The following is a 19,837-nucleotide window of genomic DNA, read 5'->3' as shown; positions in this document are numbered from 1 at the left end:
CCTAGGTAGGTAGTTTGGTGCAAGAGGCCTCAGAATGAGTTTGAGTCGAGTCGAGTCGTATATGTGCAGGCAGTTTAAGTAAAAAAGAAATGAACCGATTCAAGGAAACGTGAGTCATGCCTTTCTTGAATCGATTCAGAGTGACTTGTCATATGTTCAGTCTACTCAGCCACCAGGATAAAAAGATAAAGATTTGTATTGCATGACGTCATTTCAATGGACGATTGCTTCTTGAATCAATCGTTTCACTTGAACCATTGGAATAAGGGCAGCCATAATGGTAACTTGTTAGCAACTTTTGTCGACAATGTTTGATATCATATCCGGAATGCAAGGGAAACTCCGCAGCGCTACCATAACGGAGGAGTAAAGTAATCTTGACCATAACGCAAATGAACTTTTAAGTGACGTCATAACCCACTTCACTGGGGGGGGGGGCTATTCATAGCCCCCTCCCGTTTTTCTGCAATACCTTCCAAATCGCTTGACGTATCGACGCTAAACTTTCAGTACCTTCGTCTGCATCAATTTGACACCTTGTGTCAAAAAAAGAACTTCGTAGCTACCATAGGTTGGCCGGAAATGACGTCAGAGCAGGGGCGGATCCAGGAAAACTCCAAGGGGAGGGTCATGAATCGAAGTGGTGCCCCTACCTATACCCAAAATTAAAAACTCAACGGATTTCGTCCACTTCATTTTGGTGGTGCCCCCATTTTCAGTTTTTTTTCTTTTTATTTTTTTTTTGTCAGTATCTTAACTCTTAGCCACAACCACATTTACCAATTGTAAGCAAGTATATATGAATGTGCTATGTGTATATATGTTGTGGACGCTGAGTAATGAGTACTTACCAGTTACCAGGAACGTTATCAGGTAAGCAAATCGTTGTCAGTCCGACGAACTTGACCCTGGCGTCTAAAGGGTATGTCCTTGACACTTCAGGCTTGTCAGGGGCACCAAAGTCCTTCCAGGGACACCACAAACCTGCCAGGGGCACCTACGGTCTTGTAGGGGCGCCACAGGCCCGCCAAGGGCACCACAGGCCTGCCAGGAAGCAGGGGCACCGCAGGTCTAGCAAGTATACACGACAGGCCTGTCTGGGGCACAACGGGCCTGTTGGGCCCATGAGCACCCCTAGGGGCAGGGGCACCACAGTCCTTCCAGGGGCACCGCAGGCCTGTGAGGGGCACCAGCGGCCTAGCAGGGGCACCAGTCAACACAGGCCTGCCAGGGGCACCACAGACCTGCCAGGGGCACCAGAGGTCTGCCAGGAGCACCACCGACCTCGCAGGGGTAACTTGGGCCTGTCAAGGCCCAGGGGCACCACGGGCCTGTCGAGAGGCACTTCAGGCTTTTCAGGGGCACCATAGTCCTCTCCGGGCGCAGGGGTAGCAGGGGCACCAGAGGCCTGCCAGGGGCACTGCAGGCCTAGCAAGGGCACCACTGGTCTATCAGGGGCACCACGAGCCTGTCATAGCCAGGCATCTCAGGCTTATCAAGGCCCAGGGGCACCACAGGTCTGTGAGGGGCACCAGCGACCTAGCAGGGGCACCAGTCAACACAGGTCTGCCAGGGGCGCCACAGACCTGCCAGGGGCACCACAGACCTGCCAGGGGCACCAGAGGTCTGCTAGGGGCACCAACGGCCTCGCAGGGGCACCTTGGGCCTGTCAGGGGCACCACGGGCCTGCCGAGGAGCACTTCAGACTTTTCAGGGGCACCAGTCCTCTCCGGGCGCAGGGGTACCAGCGGCCTAGCAAGGGCACCAGAGGTCTGCCAGGGGCACCAGCGGCCTAGCAAGGGCACCAGAGGCCTGCCAGGGGCACCACAGGCCTAACAAGGGCACCACGGGCCTGTCAGGGGCACCTCAGGCTTGTCAGGGCCCAGGGACACCACAGTCCTTCCAAGGGCACCGCAAGCCTGTCAGGGGCACCAGAGGCCTGCCAGGGGCACCACAGGCCTAGCAAGGGCACCACTGGCCTGTCAGGGGCACCTCAGGCTTGTCAGGGCCCAGGGGCACCACAGTCCTTCCAGGGGCATTACAAGCTGTCAGGGGCACCAGAGGCCTAGCAAGGGCACCACAGGCCTGCCATAGACACCACAGGCCTGCCAGGGGCACCACCGGCCTTGCAGGGGCGCCTCAGGCCTGTCAGGGGCACCACGTGCCTGCCGGGGACACTTCAGGCTTGTCAGGGGCGTTACAGTCCTGTCAGGGCCCAGGGGCACCAGGCCCGTGGTGTCCCTGCTAGGCCTGTGGTGCCCCTGGCGGTCCTGTGGTGCCCCTGTCGGGACTGTGATACCCCTGATAGGCCGGTGGTGCCCCTGGCAGGTCTTTGGGCCCCCGGGCCTCAAGGGGGGGGCCATGACCCATGTGACCCCCCCCTTGGATCCGCCCCTGCGTCAGAGTGACGTCATGCTCGGCCGATTTCGACGCAAAACATGGAACGACGGCAATCGCTCCCAAGAGCTCAGTTTTTAAGCTAGATCCAATTTCGTTGCATGAAAGTACTCAGAATAGATTGCGCTATCAAACTGATGTCTCGGATTTTCAAAAATTTTAAAATTTCGAAAATTTTAGAAAATATAATTCAAAATTTATATTTTTATATTTTTTCAATTTTTCTTTTGACTCTTCGAAAAAAGCGGAATATATGTGATAAAACGTATGCTTATGACTTACTCTTCCAAGTTTTAGCTAAATATCTTCAAAAATGGCCAAGTTATACGCATTATTGCAAAAAAATCACAATTATTAATTTTTCAAATCAATTTTTCAGTACGTATTTGACATCGTACACCAATATAAATGGCACCATCGTGTTCCTGAGCTCAAACTGCATCTAATAGACACCTTTTTTGTTTAACAATTTTAACTTCAAAATTTGACCTTTTTTGACCTGAAAGTGACCTGACCTAAGCTGAATTCGACTCAAAATGACCTCCAATGACTCAGACGACATCAAATTCGAAATCTATGGCCTAAATGGACCATAAAACATGTGTCACGTGAACGACGTATGATATAATATTTCCGCGACCTGTGATGACCTGACCCTGACCTGAAAATCAAAGTATAAGTTTGGTACCCTCAGGGTATCTAAAGCATTTGTTTACGAGTGTGTAAACAAAAAATGAGCCCGATCTGACTTGTAAGGCGGCAGCCAGAGCCCAAAATGTGAACAAGCCAAAATGCTAACAATTTTTACTTTGATCTGTCCTGTGACGTCATCGGTGACCTCGAGCTCAATGAAATTAGGTTTCGATGACAGTTTTTCCAGGGCTATCAGACGCCGTTTGAATTTTGACGATCGGTCCAGTAGTTTCGGAGTTAGGAGGGGGGCTATGAAGAGCCCCCCTCCCCCCAGTAGGGCGTGTTATACGCAGACCCCAGTGGGGCGCGGGTTAATGACTGCAATTTTAACTGAAAGCAAACATCCAAGGCTGACTTGAATTTTGTACACTTTAATTATGTTTATTATGATTTGATTCATTTATTTCGGATTAGGTGAAAGTACTTCGTGCTGCATTGAAAATTAGTGACGTCATGATTTTTTTCTCTGAAAAGTAAATTACACCCCACTTACTTTTCACCTTGAATTCATTTTGAACCCTCAACGTTATGTGAAGATGCGGCGTTGAATTACGTGCATAATTGCATTTTGTCATACGTACCAATTAGCTACATACAACCACAATTAAGGATGATGGTGCATATCTCTCATTAAAATCCACCTTAATCTATATTAAGGTGGGTTTTAATGATAATTATTACCAGTAAAACGCCTTTTGGGCGAATAACGAGAGAGCGAGATAATGAGCCCTGCACGTGCGGAAGGGCGAGAGGGTACTTCCAACGGGCTTGTGCAAAGCACTCTTCTAACCGGTCGCTAGCGGTGTGCCAAATTTGGACGCAATCGGCCCAGCCGTTCCTGAGATCTGGAAGCGACATTCTGCACGTGCGCACGTGCAAACGGGGTCCAAACTGACTTTTACACGGCACCCTACTAACTGGTTCCCAACCGTGTACCAAATTGAGCGCAATCGGCCCAGCCGTTCTCGAGATCTGGAATTGCCCCCTGCACGTGCGCACGTGCAGTAGCACCTTAACCGCAACACTTGGAAATGCATTGTTTGGTGGGTGTCTACCTGTATGCCAAGTTTCAGCGAAATCGCCCCAGTAATTACCTACCGTGTTATTGAAATGGGAACAAATTTGGCACCTCTTCTTTTTGTATTTTGCACTTGCAGTGGGGGTCACTCACATAGATCAAGAGCATCCGACCTTTGGTAGAAGGAATGAAGCTACCCTACAAAAATTACCGCAAGACAATCGCCCAAGCGGCTGCTGGAGATATGAGCCTCTCAAAATCACTACTTTTGCCAAACAGCTTGGACACCCTTGACTTTTCACGTGGCACGTGCCACGATGGTCACTGAGATGTATCAAAAGTTGTCAATTATGTGGTAGAAGGGATGGGGTTAGCCAGCAAGAAAGACCGCAGGCCAATCGGTCTAGCGGTTGCTGAGATATGAGCCTCTCAAAAGCGTTACAGGCCGGGCCGGGCCGGGCCGCTCATACTGAGATTTTTTCCGTTATGTTAAAAAGACTCGCTGCGCTCGTAACAAGAAAAACGTGCTGGGCGGCGAGATACTTACCCATTTTGCTCATTACGGAGCGAGCGAAGCGCGCGAAGTCTTTCCTTAGATTAACGGAAATTTCTGAGTATGAGCGGCCGGCCGGCCGTGCGGACGCTTTTGCGAGGCTTATATCTCAGCAACCACTTGACCGATTTACACGCGGTAATTTTTGTAGGGTAGCTTCATTCCTTCTACCAAGTATTGGACTATTCCCGATGCATATACAGGGTGATCGAAAAAAAGTGTCACCCCTAACTTAAAATCTACATAACTCGCGATTGGGAGATCAGATGATTTCGCGCCAGGCAGCATCGGAAAGGGCAGGCAATTTTTTTTTCAATTGAATGTATTCATGATTGTTTTCTATTCAAAATCATGTCCCCATGGGCTCAAAAACCAGTCAATGTGCGGCTTTTACGTGAAACAAAATTCACCGAACGGGATCGGACACCGCTGAACGAGAACAATGAGTATCGTAACTTAACATGACACACACCTTACACATTACACATGGAGTGTATGTTGTTCACTGCAGACTGTTTCTCAGCTGACCTTAGACTCGTCTTCACTCGAAGTTCCTTGAACTTCACTTCACTCGAACTTCCTTGCAAATATGCGGCCTCATTATTCACAAATTCGCCGGTAACCATAGCGAAACATTGCGACAACCTGCATTGCCGGATTATCAATTTTATGCAGCGGTAACCATGGAACAGTTAAGAAAAACGCTCACGTGAGCTGTCACGTGAGCTGTCAGATCAAAAACTCTGTCAAAAGTACAAATTTGCACAACCAAACTTTTGAACACGCCAAATTGCGTCCTTAACCCGCGCACCGACGGGGGGGGGCGGATATCCGCCCCCCCCCTGAGGTTTTTCGCGGATAGCGGGAAAACCGCGGCGCGTAGCGCCGCGAAATTTGGTATGACTATTCTCTCATCAATTTTACACATGGTGTGCAAGTTTGAACCTCCTAACTTTTAAGGTCAGGTCACCAGGTCACTTTGAATGACCCAACCTCAAGTCACTTTTTTGCAACTTTGTCACCGTGCCAGAGCTACAGTAGATGTCGGAGGCCTTTGAAAGTCGCAGGATGTTATTAGGTCATTAGTAGCTACAATTTGTATATCTCGGAATTTTGATGTCGGTGACCTAAGGTCAGGTCAATTTCGCGACCTCCCCATTATAAGTCAATGGGGGAAAAATCAACTCCCTGTTTTTACCACTAAAACGGGTCGGAATGGCCCCATATACCATACATGACTTCACATACGATCAACCTTCACTACCTTGAGGTCTGTTTTGCTGTTGGGCAGCTGTAAGGTCATGTGACGTCATCAAAGGTCACCAAAGGTTTTTTGCCAATAACTCCTTATAGGAACAAGATACAGCCGCGCGGATGGTCTCATTGTGTTCAGCTCGTCAAGACGCATCGAATGATATACATGATGACCTCGAGGTCACGTGACCTGAGGTCAACCTTTGACCTTGACCTTTCGAGGTCAACATATATATCATTCGATGCGGATCGACGAGAGGATCACGATGATGCCCTTAGTTTGTTCCTATCTTGACTACTTCGAAAGTTATTCGAGAAAAACCCTCTCCCTATCTAGCGCCGCCAATTTTGACTTTTTCGACCCCTGTGACGTCATCTTTGACCTGACCTGAAAATGACCTTAGTAAAAATTGTAGACCTTTTCCGTGCGTATCCGATGTTGTTTACCGCTTGTCGCTATCTTGCTTCGTTCTCGAGATCTCAGGGGGGGGGGCGGTCATCCGCCCCCCCCCCCCCGTCGGTACTAAGTTGGCGCAGACCCCCGTCGGTGCGCGGGTTAACATACCTTTTGAATAGCTACATCTTCGTTTGCGGCATAAACCATGCATATTTATATCCATTCGAAAGGAAATTGTATGCTCTTTCCAATGCTGCCTAGCGCAAAGTCGTACGACCAACCAATCGCGAGTTATATTGCTTTTAAATTAGGGGTGACACTTTTTTTCGATCACCCTGTAGGTGACCCCTTATACACGTGCCACGTGCAAAACGAAGAGGTGTCAGTTTTGTAATTGTTGCAATATCTTGGTAACTACTTGGCCGATTGCGCTGAAAGTTGGCATGTAGGTAGGCACCCACTAGGCACTGCATATCCATGTGCCAGAGTTGGGGTGCTGCTGCACGTGCGCACGTGCAGGGGTCGTTTCCAGATCTCGAGAACGGCTGGACCGATGGCGCTCAAATTTGGTACACGGTTAGGGACCAGTTAGTAGGGTGCCGTGCACAAGTCAGTTGGGACCCATTTTGCACGTGCGCACGTGCAAGGTGCCCCTCCCAGATCTCGAGAACGGCTGGGCCGATTGTGCTCAAATTTGGCACATCGCTAGAAACCGGTCAGTAGGGTGCCGTGCACAAGTCAGTTGGAGGTACCCCCTCGAAATTTCGCACTTGCAAGACTCACCCCCTCGCTCGCTCCGTTAGTCGCCCCAAAAGGCGCTATACTGGTGTCTATTGTCTTGACATTTTGGTTTACATTACATAGGCACACAAAGTGTTATATCGTAATATAGTTCTATGATAATCATTATAGGGGAAAAATAAGGTTATTACTAATAAATATTTCAGGCACAAATATTATTTTTATTGCCAGCTTTCAGTAAGTCAAATAATGTATCTATTTGGCTGGTTTTCGAACACATTCTATTTACATGGTTTGATGAGTCCGCCAAAGCCTGCGAGTCAGTGCAAAATATTTGACTAAGAATATGTTTGAGTCATGAGTAAATTCCAATCATTCCTATGTTCAGTTGAGTGATATGTTCAGTCAAATTATTAAAAAATGATTGAGTTAAATAATTTAATCGATTCAGTATATTTTTGTCATGTTTGAATCAAGAGTCTAGTCGAATCATTTTCTTTATGTGTTTTGAGTCGTTAACCCGCGACCGCCGGGGGGGGGGGGGTCGGATCCGACCCCCCCCCCCCCCCTCCGAACTCATGAACCGCTTACGCTATCAACTTGAAACTTGGCATACCTTCTCCCCTATCAATTTGACGTCTCCTGTGTAATTTTTAAGATTTTTTCCAAAAATTTTGAGATATATCGATTTTAGTGATGTAACTACATGGCGTTTTCAGTCAAAAAGTGGTAACTGTTTAAAAAGTCGCCAAAAATCAGGGTTTAAAGCAAATTGCAAATTAAGGACATGAATAGACGCACTACGCAGCTCAACGAGTTCTTTACAATGGCTATCTCGGATTTTCCATAAAGTGCGTTTTTCACCCCTAAAAATTCAAAAAAAAAACTTTTTTTTTAAACAGCTAATAAAATCCAAAGTTTTGAGAATTTCCAAAAAACTGAAATATATTTTATAGAGCTCTATTAGAACATTAGATGTCCCAAATTTCTATTTCTATCTTGATTTTTGACCCCCAAATTGTAAAAAATAGCTCCAACATGCACAGGGCATGGTGACGTCATAAGCATTTTCGTGAATTAGAGGCACTTCTGAACATCGCATGTGAAAACAAATGGCACCAATAGATTCCTGGGACAAAGCTCGTTTAGAAAAGTGCATTTTTATGTCAAAAATAAAAAGTTGAAAAATCCCTCGTTTAGTTATGTATGGTATAAACGATTTTTATGCTTTCAATGCACACTTATCGCCAGCACAGTGACTTGGGGACACATGCAGCCATTACCATCGGATTCGGCGTGAAAAATAGCCATAAAATATGTGTCGCACGCCCATGTAGCAGAAAGTGAAAACCGTGACCTGACCTGACCTTGACCCGTACTTAGTATGACCCCTATACGCACATGGTACACCCTATACGGTACGCACCCCTATACGGTACTTTCACTAGGTCGTTGAGGTCATTTTTGGTGAGTTTCGAGCAGCAGCTATCGATTCCGCTGTCCGTAAGCCTAATCATGCAAAACCCCAGAATTTGACCTTTGACCTGACCTTGACCCGAAAGTTGACCGCAATCTTAAAATCTTAAGAGTGCGCGAGACCTTTCGAACGCCGCCTCGCGGGGCTCGATGCGACCATTGGTTCTCGAGATAACAGGGGGGGTCGGATCCGACCCCCCCAGGCTGTCGTGGGTACGGAATAGGGGGATAGGGGGCGGTGGTAGGGGGCATTTTTTGCCCCCCTTTAGTTTTTCGATATATCTCCAGAACCGCTGCGCCGATCGTCACCATACTTTAAAGTACCCTCCCGTGGACAGCTAAGGCACATTGTGACAAAAAAAAATCCGAAGGCTATGATAGGCTGACCGCTAATGACGTCGGAGTGACGTCATTTCTGCCATTTTCGACCCAAAAAAAGGTTTCGCGGGAAGAGCTGTCAGGCCTACAGCTTTAGAGATACAGGAAATATATTTCAGACATAAAAGGTGTAGAATTAACAGGGCTACAAAACTGCTATCTCGAATTTTCGAAATTTTCGGATTTTGACCCCCAAAAATAAAAAATAGATATTTTGAATATAATAGCCGAAAAATCCAAAAAGTTTTTTGAGTTTCGAAAAAACGGAATATATGTGATAGTCCCTACTGCCTTCTATCCACATACCAAATTTGAGATCGATACCTCTTAACCCTCGCCCGCACATGCCATTTTCCCATCCTAGAACGCACATGGGGGGGGGGGGTGGTTGCCACCCCCCCCCCCGCGCCATTTCGTTCCTGTTGGAGATAGAGCTTAGCGGTAAAGACCAAAAAGATTCTTTGGGAAGAGACGAATCCAATGATACCCAGTTTTACCTTCTCAGGTCAGTCATTGACCTTCCAGGTCAGGTCAAACTAAAAAATGTTGCTGTTTTGGGTCACCGTTGGATATCAAGTGCGCTGCTTATCAAATACCGATGACGATGCTGTTTTCTGGTGCCAAGCCAGCTAGAACTTCTTTGTCACACTACCCGACCAGAATTTTGCTGCTGAGGTCATTTCAGGTCAAGTTAGGTCAAGGTCAATTATATGTGTTTGTATGTGTGTGTGTGTCTGTGTGTATACTGATGTGTGCACCGATTGTTTTTGGGTCCATATTACATGAAATCATGATCTGAGAAGCTTTTACCAAAAATGCAGTAAAAAAAACTTCACAAAAAGTAAATTCAGCTTGCCTAAAACGCAATTATCTTAGATTACCTAGGTTGACCTTGACCCTGACCTTGACCCCTGTACATCGTCGAACAACATGTTCCATGATAGGTGGGAGGTAAGACTGGCAAAAAAGGCCGAAATCAGGGTGTCAAAAGCTCACAAGGCCCATGGCAAACGCAAGATGTTGAGAATTGGCCATTTGGGTCATGACATGACCTGAAAAACAAGGTCATATCTCCGAAACCAAAAATCACAGAAACTTGAAATTTTCAGTGGACATCAAGAAAGGATAGAGGAGCAGCTATACGAAAAATCAGCCATCTAGCTCTAAAAATGTTGAGTGCAGAGCAGAAAGACTACCTGGGGGGGGGGGTGGCAACCACCCCCCCCCCCCCATGTGCGGGCGAGGGTTAATTTGGCCAAGTTATAGCGAAAAAAAACTTCAAAATTGATGACGTCAAATTTTCAAACTCAATCTTTTGCAATTCTAGACCTCTTAGCGCAAAACAAAGACCATTGTCGGACTCCCCGTGACGAGGTGCATCGAATCAATACCGATTTTATGCAAAACTATCAACTTTGAGATTCGACCTTTTTGACCTGACCTTGACCTGACCTCCACCAGAAAGTGACCTAAGCCGTACCTGATGGTCTTATTACTAGCACCATTGAGTTGGAAATGAAAAATAGGCCATATAACATGCATCGCACAACCTTAGTAAAGTTGGGTTCATGTGGTTGGTACCCTTGGTGACCTGACTGTGACCTGGCCTGGTATTGTCATTGACCTCTAATAGCAACATTTGTACTAGGCAACTGACACCCTATCGCTGATTTTCGACAAAATGCGTTTTCCTCGGTGTTATGGCGCATTCCCTAGAAGACCCGTGAAGTAGAGATATCAATCGGATACCAACTTTTTGGTATACCGATACCAAACCGATACCAACTTGTTATTAGGTCGTTCAATAAGTAACGAACAATCGGTCATAACTTCTTTATTTCTTTATTTAACACTTACAAACTTTCACAGATTATAGATCAAATGTTTCTGAATGTAGCCTTTGCCTCAAACCAGTCGCCGCCCGCCTGCACACACTTCTCCCAGCGTTCCGGCCAACGCCGGAATTCCGCCCGGAAAAACGCGTTTTCCGTCTTTTTCACCCAGTTCTTGACAGCGCACCTGACTTCAGCGTCGGTCTCGAAGTGTTCACCACGGAGGCCATCCTTCAGGGGACCAAAGAGGTGAAAATCTGAAGGAGCCAGGTTCGGACTGTAGGGCGGCTGGGGCATGATATTCAGCCCTGTCTCGCGATCTCCTCGCGTGTGGCGTGAGACATGTGCGGACGAGCGTTGTCATGGTGTCATCCTGGTGGGCTTTCTTGAACCTGAGGCCTCTTGCACCAAACTACCTACCTAGGTAAATCCAGATTATACCTAGATTCTCTTGCACCAAACTACCTACCAAAAAACGCTACCGTGAAAATTTACCTAGAAATTCTACCGAGCGGCATAAGAACTTACCAATTGTTAAAGTCCGACCGGCTGTTTTCCTCTTGCACGGAAAGCCGGAAAGAAGTACTCGCGGAGGAATTTTTGACGGTTTGACGGTAAACGCGGGCTTCCAAAATAACTAGCAAAAGCTTAGGTAAAATGATTCAATTAGTAACAATAGGCACAATACATGATAATCCACGGGTACTTTTATGTAAACTAGGCATTACAAAATGTTGAGACAATGATAAATCAATGTTTTATGAGTGAATAATAAAATAATTTTTATGAGTGAATAATAAAATAATTGACCAAATGTTCCATGGGTTCACAGAGGTGCTTCTCCGTACCAAAGCGATAATCCTCCGTAGCAGAACAGCCAGGTTGAAGACTCACTCGTTGCCATGGAAACGAAGCTTATTTGTTCAAGTAATTTAATATCAAAATAACTTCTATTGGTATTTTCGTAAATGAAAAATGATTTCATAATACCAAAATGTATATCAATAAAAACAATATCCATTTAATTGTTTTCTTTAGTTACTATTTGTTTGCTCCCACAAATAATTCGTCGCCAAACAGCCAATCAAAACAAATCCTAAAAACGCGAGCTGTCAAATTTACCTAGGTAGGTAGGTAGGATGGTGCAAGAGAAGTTACCGCCGTAGGTAGTTTTACTAGGTAGGTATTTTGCCGATTCTACCTAGCTAGGTATTTTGGTGCAAGAGGCCTCTGGGCGGACTATGGACAGCGGGCCGCTGCCCGCTACATCACAGTCCTGCAGGAGACTGAGGAAAGCAATCCTGAAGAAGAGGCGCGGCTCGGATGTCAACAACAGTGTCCCAAAATTTGTAGATGTAGGTGGGAAACGACATTCAAATGAAAATCATTTTCCACTCTCACCTCCAGTTTTCAAGCCCAATTTTCCACTCCCAATTCCACCGAGAAGGAGCAACTGCGTGAGTGGTTGTTTTTAATCTGTAGATGGATTAATGTTATTGATCATTTCCCTTTTTTTTTTGCCTTACCTGACCAACAATTTTTCACTCTCATCCTTTTTTTGGTCAGCAATTTTCCCCTCTGACACCCAAGCAAAAATATTATTTTGGGACACTGCAACAACATCACCATACACCATGACAACGCTCGTCCGCACATGTCTCACGCCACACGCGAGGAGATCGCGTGACAGGGCTAAATATCATGCCCCAGCCGCTCTACAGTCCGGACCTGTCTTCTTCAGATTTTCACCTCTTTGGTCCCCTGAAGGATGGCCTCCATGGTGAACACTTCGAGACCGACGCTGAAGTCAGGTGCGCTGTCAGAGGCCTCTTGCACCAAACTACCTACCTAGGTAAATTCCGATTTTACCTAAATTCTCTTGCACCAAACTACCTACCAAAAAACGCTACCGTGAAAATCTACCTAGAAATTCTACCGAGCGGCATCGGAACTTACCAGTTGTTAAACTCCGACCGCCTGTTTTCCTCTTGCACCGAAAGCCGGAAAGAAGTACTCGCGGAGAAATTTTTGACGGTTTGACGGTAAACGCGGGCTTCCAAAATAACTAGCAAAACCTTAGGTAAAATGATTCAATTAGTAACAATAGGCGCAATACATGATAATCCACGGGTACCTTTATGTAAATTAGGCATGACAAAATGTTTAGACAATGATAAATCAATGTTCTATGAGTGAATAATAATTTAATTGACCAAATGCTCCATGGGTTCACAGAGGTGCTTCTCCGTACCAAGGCGATAATCCTCCGTAGCAGAACAGCCAGGTTGAAGACTCACTCGTTGCCATGGAAACGAAGCTTATTTGTTCAAGTAATTTAATATCAAAATAACTTCTATCGGTATTTACGTAAATGAAAAATGATTTCATAATACCAAAATGTATATTAATAAAAACAATATCCATTTAATTGTTTTCTTTAGTTACTATTTGTTTGCGCCCACAAATAATTCGTCGCCAAACAGCCAATCAAAACAAATCCTAAAAACGCGAGCTGTCAAATTTACCTAGGTAGGTAGGTAGGATGGTGCAAGAGAAGTTACCGCCGTAGGTAGTTTTACTAGGTAGGTATTTTGCCGATTCTACCTAGCTAGGTATTTTGGTGCAAGAGGCCTGGGTGAAAAAGACGGAAAACGCGTTTTTTCCGGGCGGAATTCCGGCGTTGGCCGGAACGCTGGGAGAAGTGTGTGCAGGCGGGCGGCGACTGGTTTGAGGCATAGGCTGCATTCAGAAATGTCTGATCTATAATCCGTGAAAGTTTGAAAGTGTTAAATAAAGAAATAAAGAAGCTATGACCGATTGTTCGTTACTTATTGAACGACCTAATATTTGGTATTTCAAGGCGAACGCATTTGGTATTTTGTTGGTTTTATGAATCCTCTAATGTAAAAGAGGCTGAGAGTTTGGTAGAAAGTTGGTATTTCCCTCATATGTATTACCAAGTCGGTTCGGTTTCGGTATTTTTCCGTGGGTACTGTTGGTATTTGGTTTGGTATCGGTATCACGATTTTCCGAAATTGACATCACTACCGTGAACAGTGAAACATTTTATCTTTTACCTGACCTGTGACCAGGGGCGGATCCAAGGGGGGGGTCACATGGGTCATGGCCCCCCCCTTGAGGCCCGGGGGCCCAAAGACCTGCCAGGGGCACCACCGGCCTATCAGGGGTATCACAGTCCTGACAGGGGCACCACAGGCCTAGCAGGGACACCACGGGCCTGGTGCCCCTGGGCCCTGACAGGACTGTAACGCCCCTGACAAGCCTGAAGTGTCCCCGGCAGGCACGCGGTGCCCCTGACAGGCCTGAGGCGCCCCTGCAAGGCCGGTGGTGCCCCTGGCAGGCCTGTGGTGCCCTTGCTAGGCCTCTGGTGCCCCTGACAGGCTTGTAATGCCCCTGGAAGGACTGTGGTGCCTCTGGGCCCTGACAAGCCTGAGGTGCCCCTGACAGGCCAGAGGTGCCCTTGCTAGGCCTGTGGTGCCCCTGGCAGGCCTCTGGTGCCCCTGACAGGCTTGCGGTGCCCTTGGAAGGACTGTGGTGTCCCTGGGCCCTGACAAGCCTGAGGTGCCCCTGACAGGCCCGTGGTGCCCTTGTTAGGCCTGTGGTGCCCCTGGCAGGCCTCTGGTGCCCTTGCTAGGCCGCTGGTGCCCCTGGCAGGCCTCTAGTGCCCTTGCTAGGCCGCTGGTGCCCCTGGCAGGCCTCTGGTGCCCCTGCGCCCGGAGAGGACTGGTGCCCCTGAAAAGTCTGAAGTGCCCCTCGGCAGGCCCGTCGTGCCCCTGACAGGCCCAAGGTGCCCCTGCGAGGCCGGTGGTGCCCCTCGCAGGCCTCTGGTGCCCCTGGCAGGTCTGTGGTGCCCCTGGCAGGTCTGTGGCGCCCCTGGCAGACCTGTGTTGACTGGTGCCCCTGCTAGGTCGCTGGTGCCCCTCACAGACCTGTGGTGCCGCTGGGCCTTGACAAGCCTGAGATGCCTGGCTATGGCAGGCTCATGGTGCCCCTGAAAGACCAGTGGTGCCCTTGCTAGGCCTGTAGTGCCCCTGACAGGCCTCTGGTGCCCCTGCTACCCCTGCGCCCTGAGAGGACTATGGTGCCCCTGAAAAGCCTGAAGTGCCTCTCGACAGGCCCGTGGTGCCCCTGGGCCCTGACAGGCCCAAGTTACCCCTGCGAGGTCGGTGGTGCTCCTGGCAGGCCTCTGGTGCCCCTGGCAGGTCTGTGGTGCCCCTGGCAGGCCTGTGTTGACTGGTGCTCCTGCTAGGCCGCTGGTGCCCCTCACAGGCCTGCGGTGCCCCTGGAAGGACTGTGGTGCCCCTGCCCCTAGGGGTGCTCATGGGCCCAACAGGCCCGTTGTGCCCCTGACAGGCCTGTCGTGTATACTTGCTAGACCTGTGGTGCCCCTGCTTCCTGGCAGGCCTGTGGTGCCCCTGGCGGGCCTGTGGCGCCCCTACAAGGCCGTAGGTGCCCCTGACAGGTTTGTGGTGTCCCTGGAAGGACTTTGGTGCCCCTGACAAGCCTGAAGTGTCAAGGACAGACCCTTTAGACGCCAGGGTCAAGTTCGTCGGACTGACAACGATTTGCTTACCTGATAACGTTCCTGGTAAGTACTCATTACTCAGCGTCCACAACATATATACACATAGCACATTCATATGTATATACTTGCTTACAATTGGTAAATGTGGTTGTGGCTAAGAGGTAAGATACTGACTAAAAATAAAAAAATAAAAATAAAAAACTGAAAATGGGGGCACCACCAAAATGAAGTGGACGAAATCCGTTGAGTTTTTAATTTTGGGTATAGGTAGGGGCACCACTTCGATTCATGACCCTCCCCTTGGAGTTTTCCTGGATCCGCCCCTGCCTGTGACGTCATTGGTGACCCCGAGATCAATGAAATTTGGTTTCCTGTGACATATTTGGCAGGGCTATCGAACGCCGTTTGAATTTTACGGATCCGTCCAGTAGTTTCGGAGATATGGGGGGAATGCCCCCCCCCCCCCCCACCGCGCGGAAGGTGGCCGGGAGGCCCACCGCCTGCCGGGTTAACCTGATCGATTCAGTTTTAGAAAAACCTCTTTTGAATCGATTCACCAAAAATTTGAGTCATATACAACCCTGGAAATAGCACTTGTTTCCTCTTAGGATGAATGTTATTCATGATTCCTCCTGCCATCGTAGATATTCTTCCAAAAGTACGATCGCTCTATTTTTGCTGTGTTTTAAACGGTTTAACCCGTTGGAGGGGGGGGCAATATGGCCCCTCTTCGTGGTTTTTCCTGAATAGCAAGAAAATGGCGACACGCAGCGCCGCCAAATTTCCAATACCTTCCCGGGCATCAATTTGACACCTTCACACAAAATTTCAAGCCTCATGTCACCTTATGTCAGGAGTTATTTAGGTCAAAGTGAGGTCATGTTCGAGCAAAAATGAGCAAAAAACATGAAATCTTGAAACGCTAACAAAAGCTACAATTAGCAAGAAATTTCGAAGTTCTTTATGTGGTCATGTAGAGAAAATACGTCGCTACAAAACTGCTATCTCGGATTTTCCAAATTTTGTGATTTTGACCCCCCCCCCAAAAAAAAAAATATGTTTTTATATAAAATAGCAAAAAACATGCTTATCGAATTTCGAAAAACCGGAATAAATATGACAGCCCCTACGCTCTTGCATCTACATACCAAATTTTAGATCGATGCCTCCTCTTTTAGCCAAGTTATAGCGAAAAAAATCAAAATTGATGTCAAATTTGAACTCAGTTTTTAGCAATTCAAGACCACGTAGCGCAAAACAAAGACCACCATTTGACTCCCCGTGACGAGCTTCATCGAAACAAAACCCATTTTATGCAAAAATATCAAGTTTAAAAGTTGACCTAAGTTGACATGACCTTGACTTGGCCTTCACCAGAACATAACCTAAACTGGCCCTTTAGGCTGCCTGACCCACATGATCGCATTTTTATGTAAAATGGACCACAAAGCATGTATCACACGACACTTTCGTATTGTGACCCTCAGTGACCTGACCTCTGTGACCTGTCCTGGTATTAGTGACCTCAAATAGCAAATTATGTGTTTTATGGACAATTTCATATCGATGATTTTCAATAATTTGCCTTTTTACACATTCCTTGAAATGCCTGTAAACGGTGAAAATTCGACATTTGACCTGACCTGTGACGTCATCGGTTAGATCGAGGTCAATGAAATTGGGTCAGAAGGTAGATCCCTTTTTGGGCTATCTAACACCGTTCGCTGCTTGTCGCTATGTTGCGTGCTCTCGAGATTCTAGGAAGGGGCAAAATCTCTCCCCCCCCCCCCCCCATCTGCTCGGCAGACCCCAACGGGGTGCGGGTTATTTTCTGCAAATAGCTTAGTCTGTTTTCAAACAGTCTACCATTGTACAGGCCGTTTGTAAACAATATTTAACTAATCCTATATAGGGGAGACCCGGGAGGTATGGGCTGGTTTTGTAAAATGGCAATTTCCGTCCAGTGGGCGGTGGCTAGACCTGGTTTTTCACTCTGTGTGCGTGAAATTGCCTTTCGCCTGTAAAGTGTGCCTGATATTAGGCATCTGGGATTAGCTATTGAGAACTTTTAATAAATCATGCGCTTTTTCGATCCATCAAAATTCACCGGAAGGTATGGGCCGGTGTCATGTTTCATTCTGTTCTCGACATTGAGCACAATACTCGTGGCTGGGATCAACTTTGAGCTCTCTTAGAGCCCAGGTACTATAACGCATAAGCGACCAAAAAGTTACTTCATGGAGATCACTTAGGCACTTTTTTGGTGAACTCATTCACGTTCCATGAAATAAGACAAATGAGTTTTTTTTTTTGTTCGAATGCAATTTGTACTTAAAGGGACAGTATCATCGAAAAAAAAATCCATGTATGGAGCTGATTTTTTTTTTACTAGCATTTCTTATTTTTCTGAATCAGAAAAACATAGTTTGAGGACCGAACTCGGTGAAAAATATTGCAACCACATTTCATTTTCATGATTCATTTTCATGAGCGAACCACCACTATACAAGCATGGCCGCCAGTTTGGAAGCATGCAAAATTACTACAGAACTGGCGCAGATAATACATTATTGACGCTATGCTTACGCGGTCGTTCTTCTGATTGAGTTGTCCTTAGGGAGAGGTAGCCTTAGGTATTGCCTATAAAAATATAACGTGATAATTGGAGGGAGTGGCAATTGGACGTGACAATTGACAATGGGAGAAAATATCACGTGACAATCACGTGATAAACGTCATACATTGGAGGGAGATTGTGATTCAAGCTGGAGGAATTCCTTTGTTGAGCCGCTAGAATCCGAAGGAAACAGCGGAAATTGCCTACGACTATTTAATGAATTTAACGGTGATGAATAAGTGCGAAAAACGTTTTGGCTTTATAAAATTTGATGAAATGACCAGGGTAAAAGTTTTATTACTGGCGGTGAATTCAAAACGGCGCAAACATTTAAACAGTGAAGATAGTGAAGCACGATTCAAAGTGTGGTACACCTTTCGTACTTTGAGCGGCGATAGCGGGATAACGGTGTGGAGCTTCGAGGATCGGTCTTCAGTTCCCGGACCAGAAAGGTGGGGCCTATGCAATGTCAAATTTCATCAAAATGGTGATACTGTCCCTTTAAATTTTTTACCTTGCGCGACAAAAATAAAACATGTTGAAGAGGACATAAAATGAAAGCATCATTTTATTGATTTAGGATCACAGGGGGTGGGTGGCCCGAACCTCCCGGTTAGGATGCCAGAATGCACGTAGCATCTCAGCTCGTAATCTTGCAAGAAAACTTTAAATTGTCTACCTAGTCTTCATGTACATGTTTTAAACCTAATGTTAGAGTTTGGAAATCACGTGGGTTCCATAACGAAATGGCTGCTACCAGTTTACGCGGTCAAATGTGTAAAAATACGCATCACTTCAAAACTGCGATTGCCCATTATACCTCCCGGGGGCCCATACGTCCCGGGCCTCCCCTATGTATAATTCGATACGGAGAAGCCAATGTACTGTCACCCGTGGAAAAAGCAGTGCCTTAAGTGTCGAATCAATATACAAGTCACATCTGATTAAGACGGTTGATAGGGGTTATTGCTTACGCATTGGATTTCCCAGGGAAGAGGCGCCCCCAAAGGTTGCGATGGCGCCCCCTGAAGCTGCTTTGCCACCCTAGTAAAATTTCTTTAAAATAGGCCCTGGGTCTGTGACGTCATCGGTTGCACCCAGAAAAATGAAATTTGGTCACATGGTTGTTCCCAGGTGGCGCTATCGAACGTAGTTTGACTTGAAAAACGGTCAATAGCTCCGAAATATTAGGGGGGCCGAAATCCTCCCCCCCCCCAACACGTTGCGGGGTTTGGGAATAGCCCAACGGGGCGCGGGTTAACCATAGTGAATGACAAAAAAAAAAATGACAGGTGTATTTGGTGTTTTTGTCCGCACTGTTGCTTGGTCGGCTAGCGCTAATTGTGGTCTAGTTGATGTGTCGCCGGCGATGACTGTCTAGGTGTGGGTCGTTGACGTCGCGTTTCCCCACCGTGTTCCCGCAGAAGCACAACATTACCGTCAGCATGGACCAGCCGCTCCTCCTGTCCAACCCCAAGCGACGCGAGATGCGCCAGGGCCAAACTGAGCCGTTCTGGCTGGTGCCGGAGCTGTGCAACATGACGGGCCTCTCTGACGAAATGCGAAACAACAACAACCTGATGAAAGAGCTGTCTGGTTTCCTGAACATGCCACCCCAACAGCGGGCCCAGAAGCTGCACCAGTTCAGCACCCGGCTCAACAGCAGCGAAGATGTGAAAAGTCTGCTCAGCTTCTGGGGCCTCAAGTTCTCCAGGGAGCTACTGAAGGTGAACGGTCGCGTCCTGCCGAACGAAAAGGTCAAAACCAACCGGGAGACTGAGGCACGCGATGGCTCCTGGAATGACGCCGTCAAAAGTGAGTGTGCGGCTCAACGGTAGGCCGTACTCAATGTCTGCATATGTCTGCAATGCAATGCAATGTCGCAATGTCTGCATATGAACGTGTCAGCCGGGCTGGCGGACCACCGTCTGTCCA

General features: G+C 47.3%; 1 protein-coding gene across 1 annotated transcript in view; it reads left to right on the top strand.

Moving 5' to 3' along the window:
• The window catches only part of LOC122392433 (piwi-like protein Siwi), a 107,148-nt gene that overhangs the window by 58,994 nt on the left and 28,317 nt on the right, over positions 1–19,837 (top strand). Inside the window, exon 6 of the mRNA XM_043387261.1 lies at positions 19,327–19,717. Within this exon, the coding sequence (XP_043243196.1) occupies positions 19,327–19,717 (391 nt within the window). The remainder of the gene's footprint in view (positions 1–19,326; positions 19,718–19,837) is intronic.

This window comes from Amphibalanus amphitrite, unplaced genomic scaffold, assembly GCF_019059575.1.
Source record: "Amphibalanus amphitrite isolate SeventyFive unplaced genomic scaffold, NRLGWU_Aamphi_draft 000023F_arrow, whole genome shotgun sequence".
NCBI classification, from domain to species: domain Eukaryota; kingdom Metazoa; phylum Arthropoda; class Thecostraca; order Balanomorpha; family Balanidae; genus Amphibalanus; species Amphibalanus amphitrite.
This window is presented reverse-complemented; position numbering and strand designations above follow the sequence as displayed.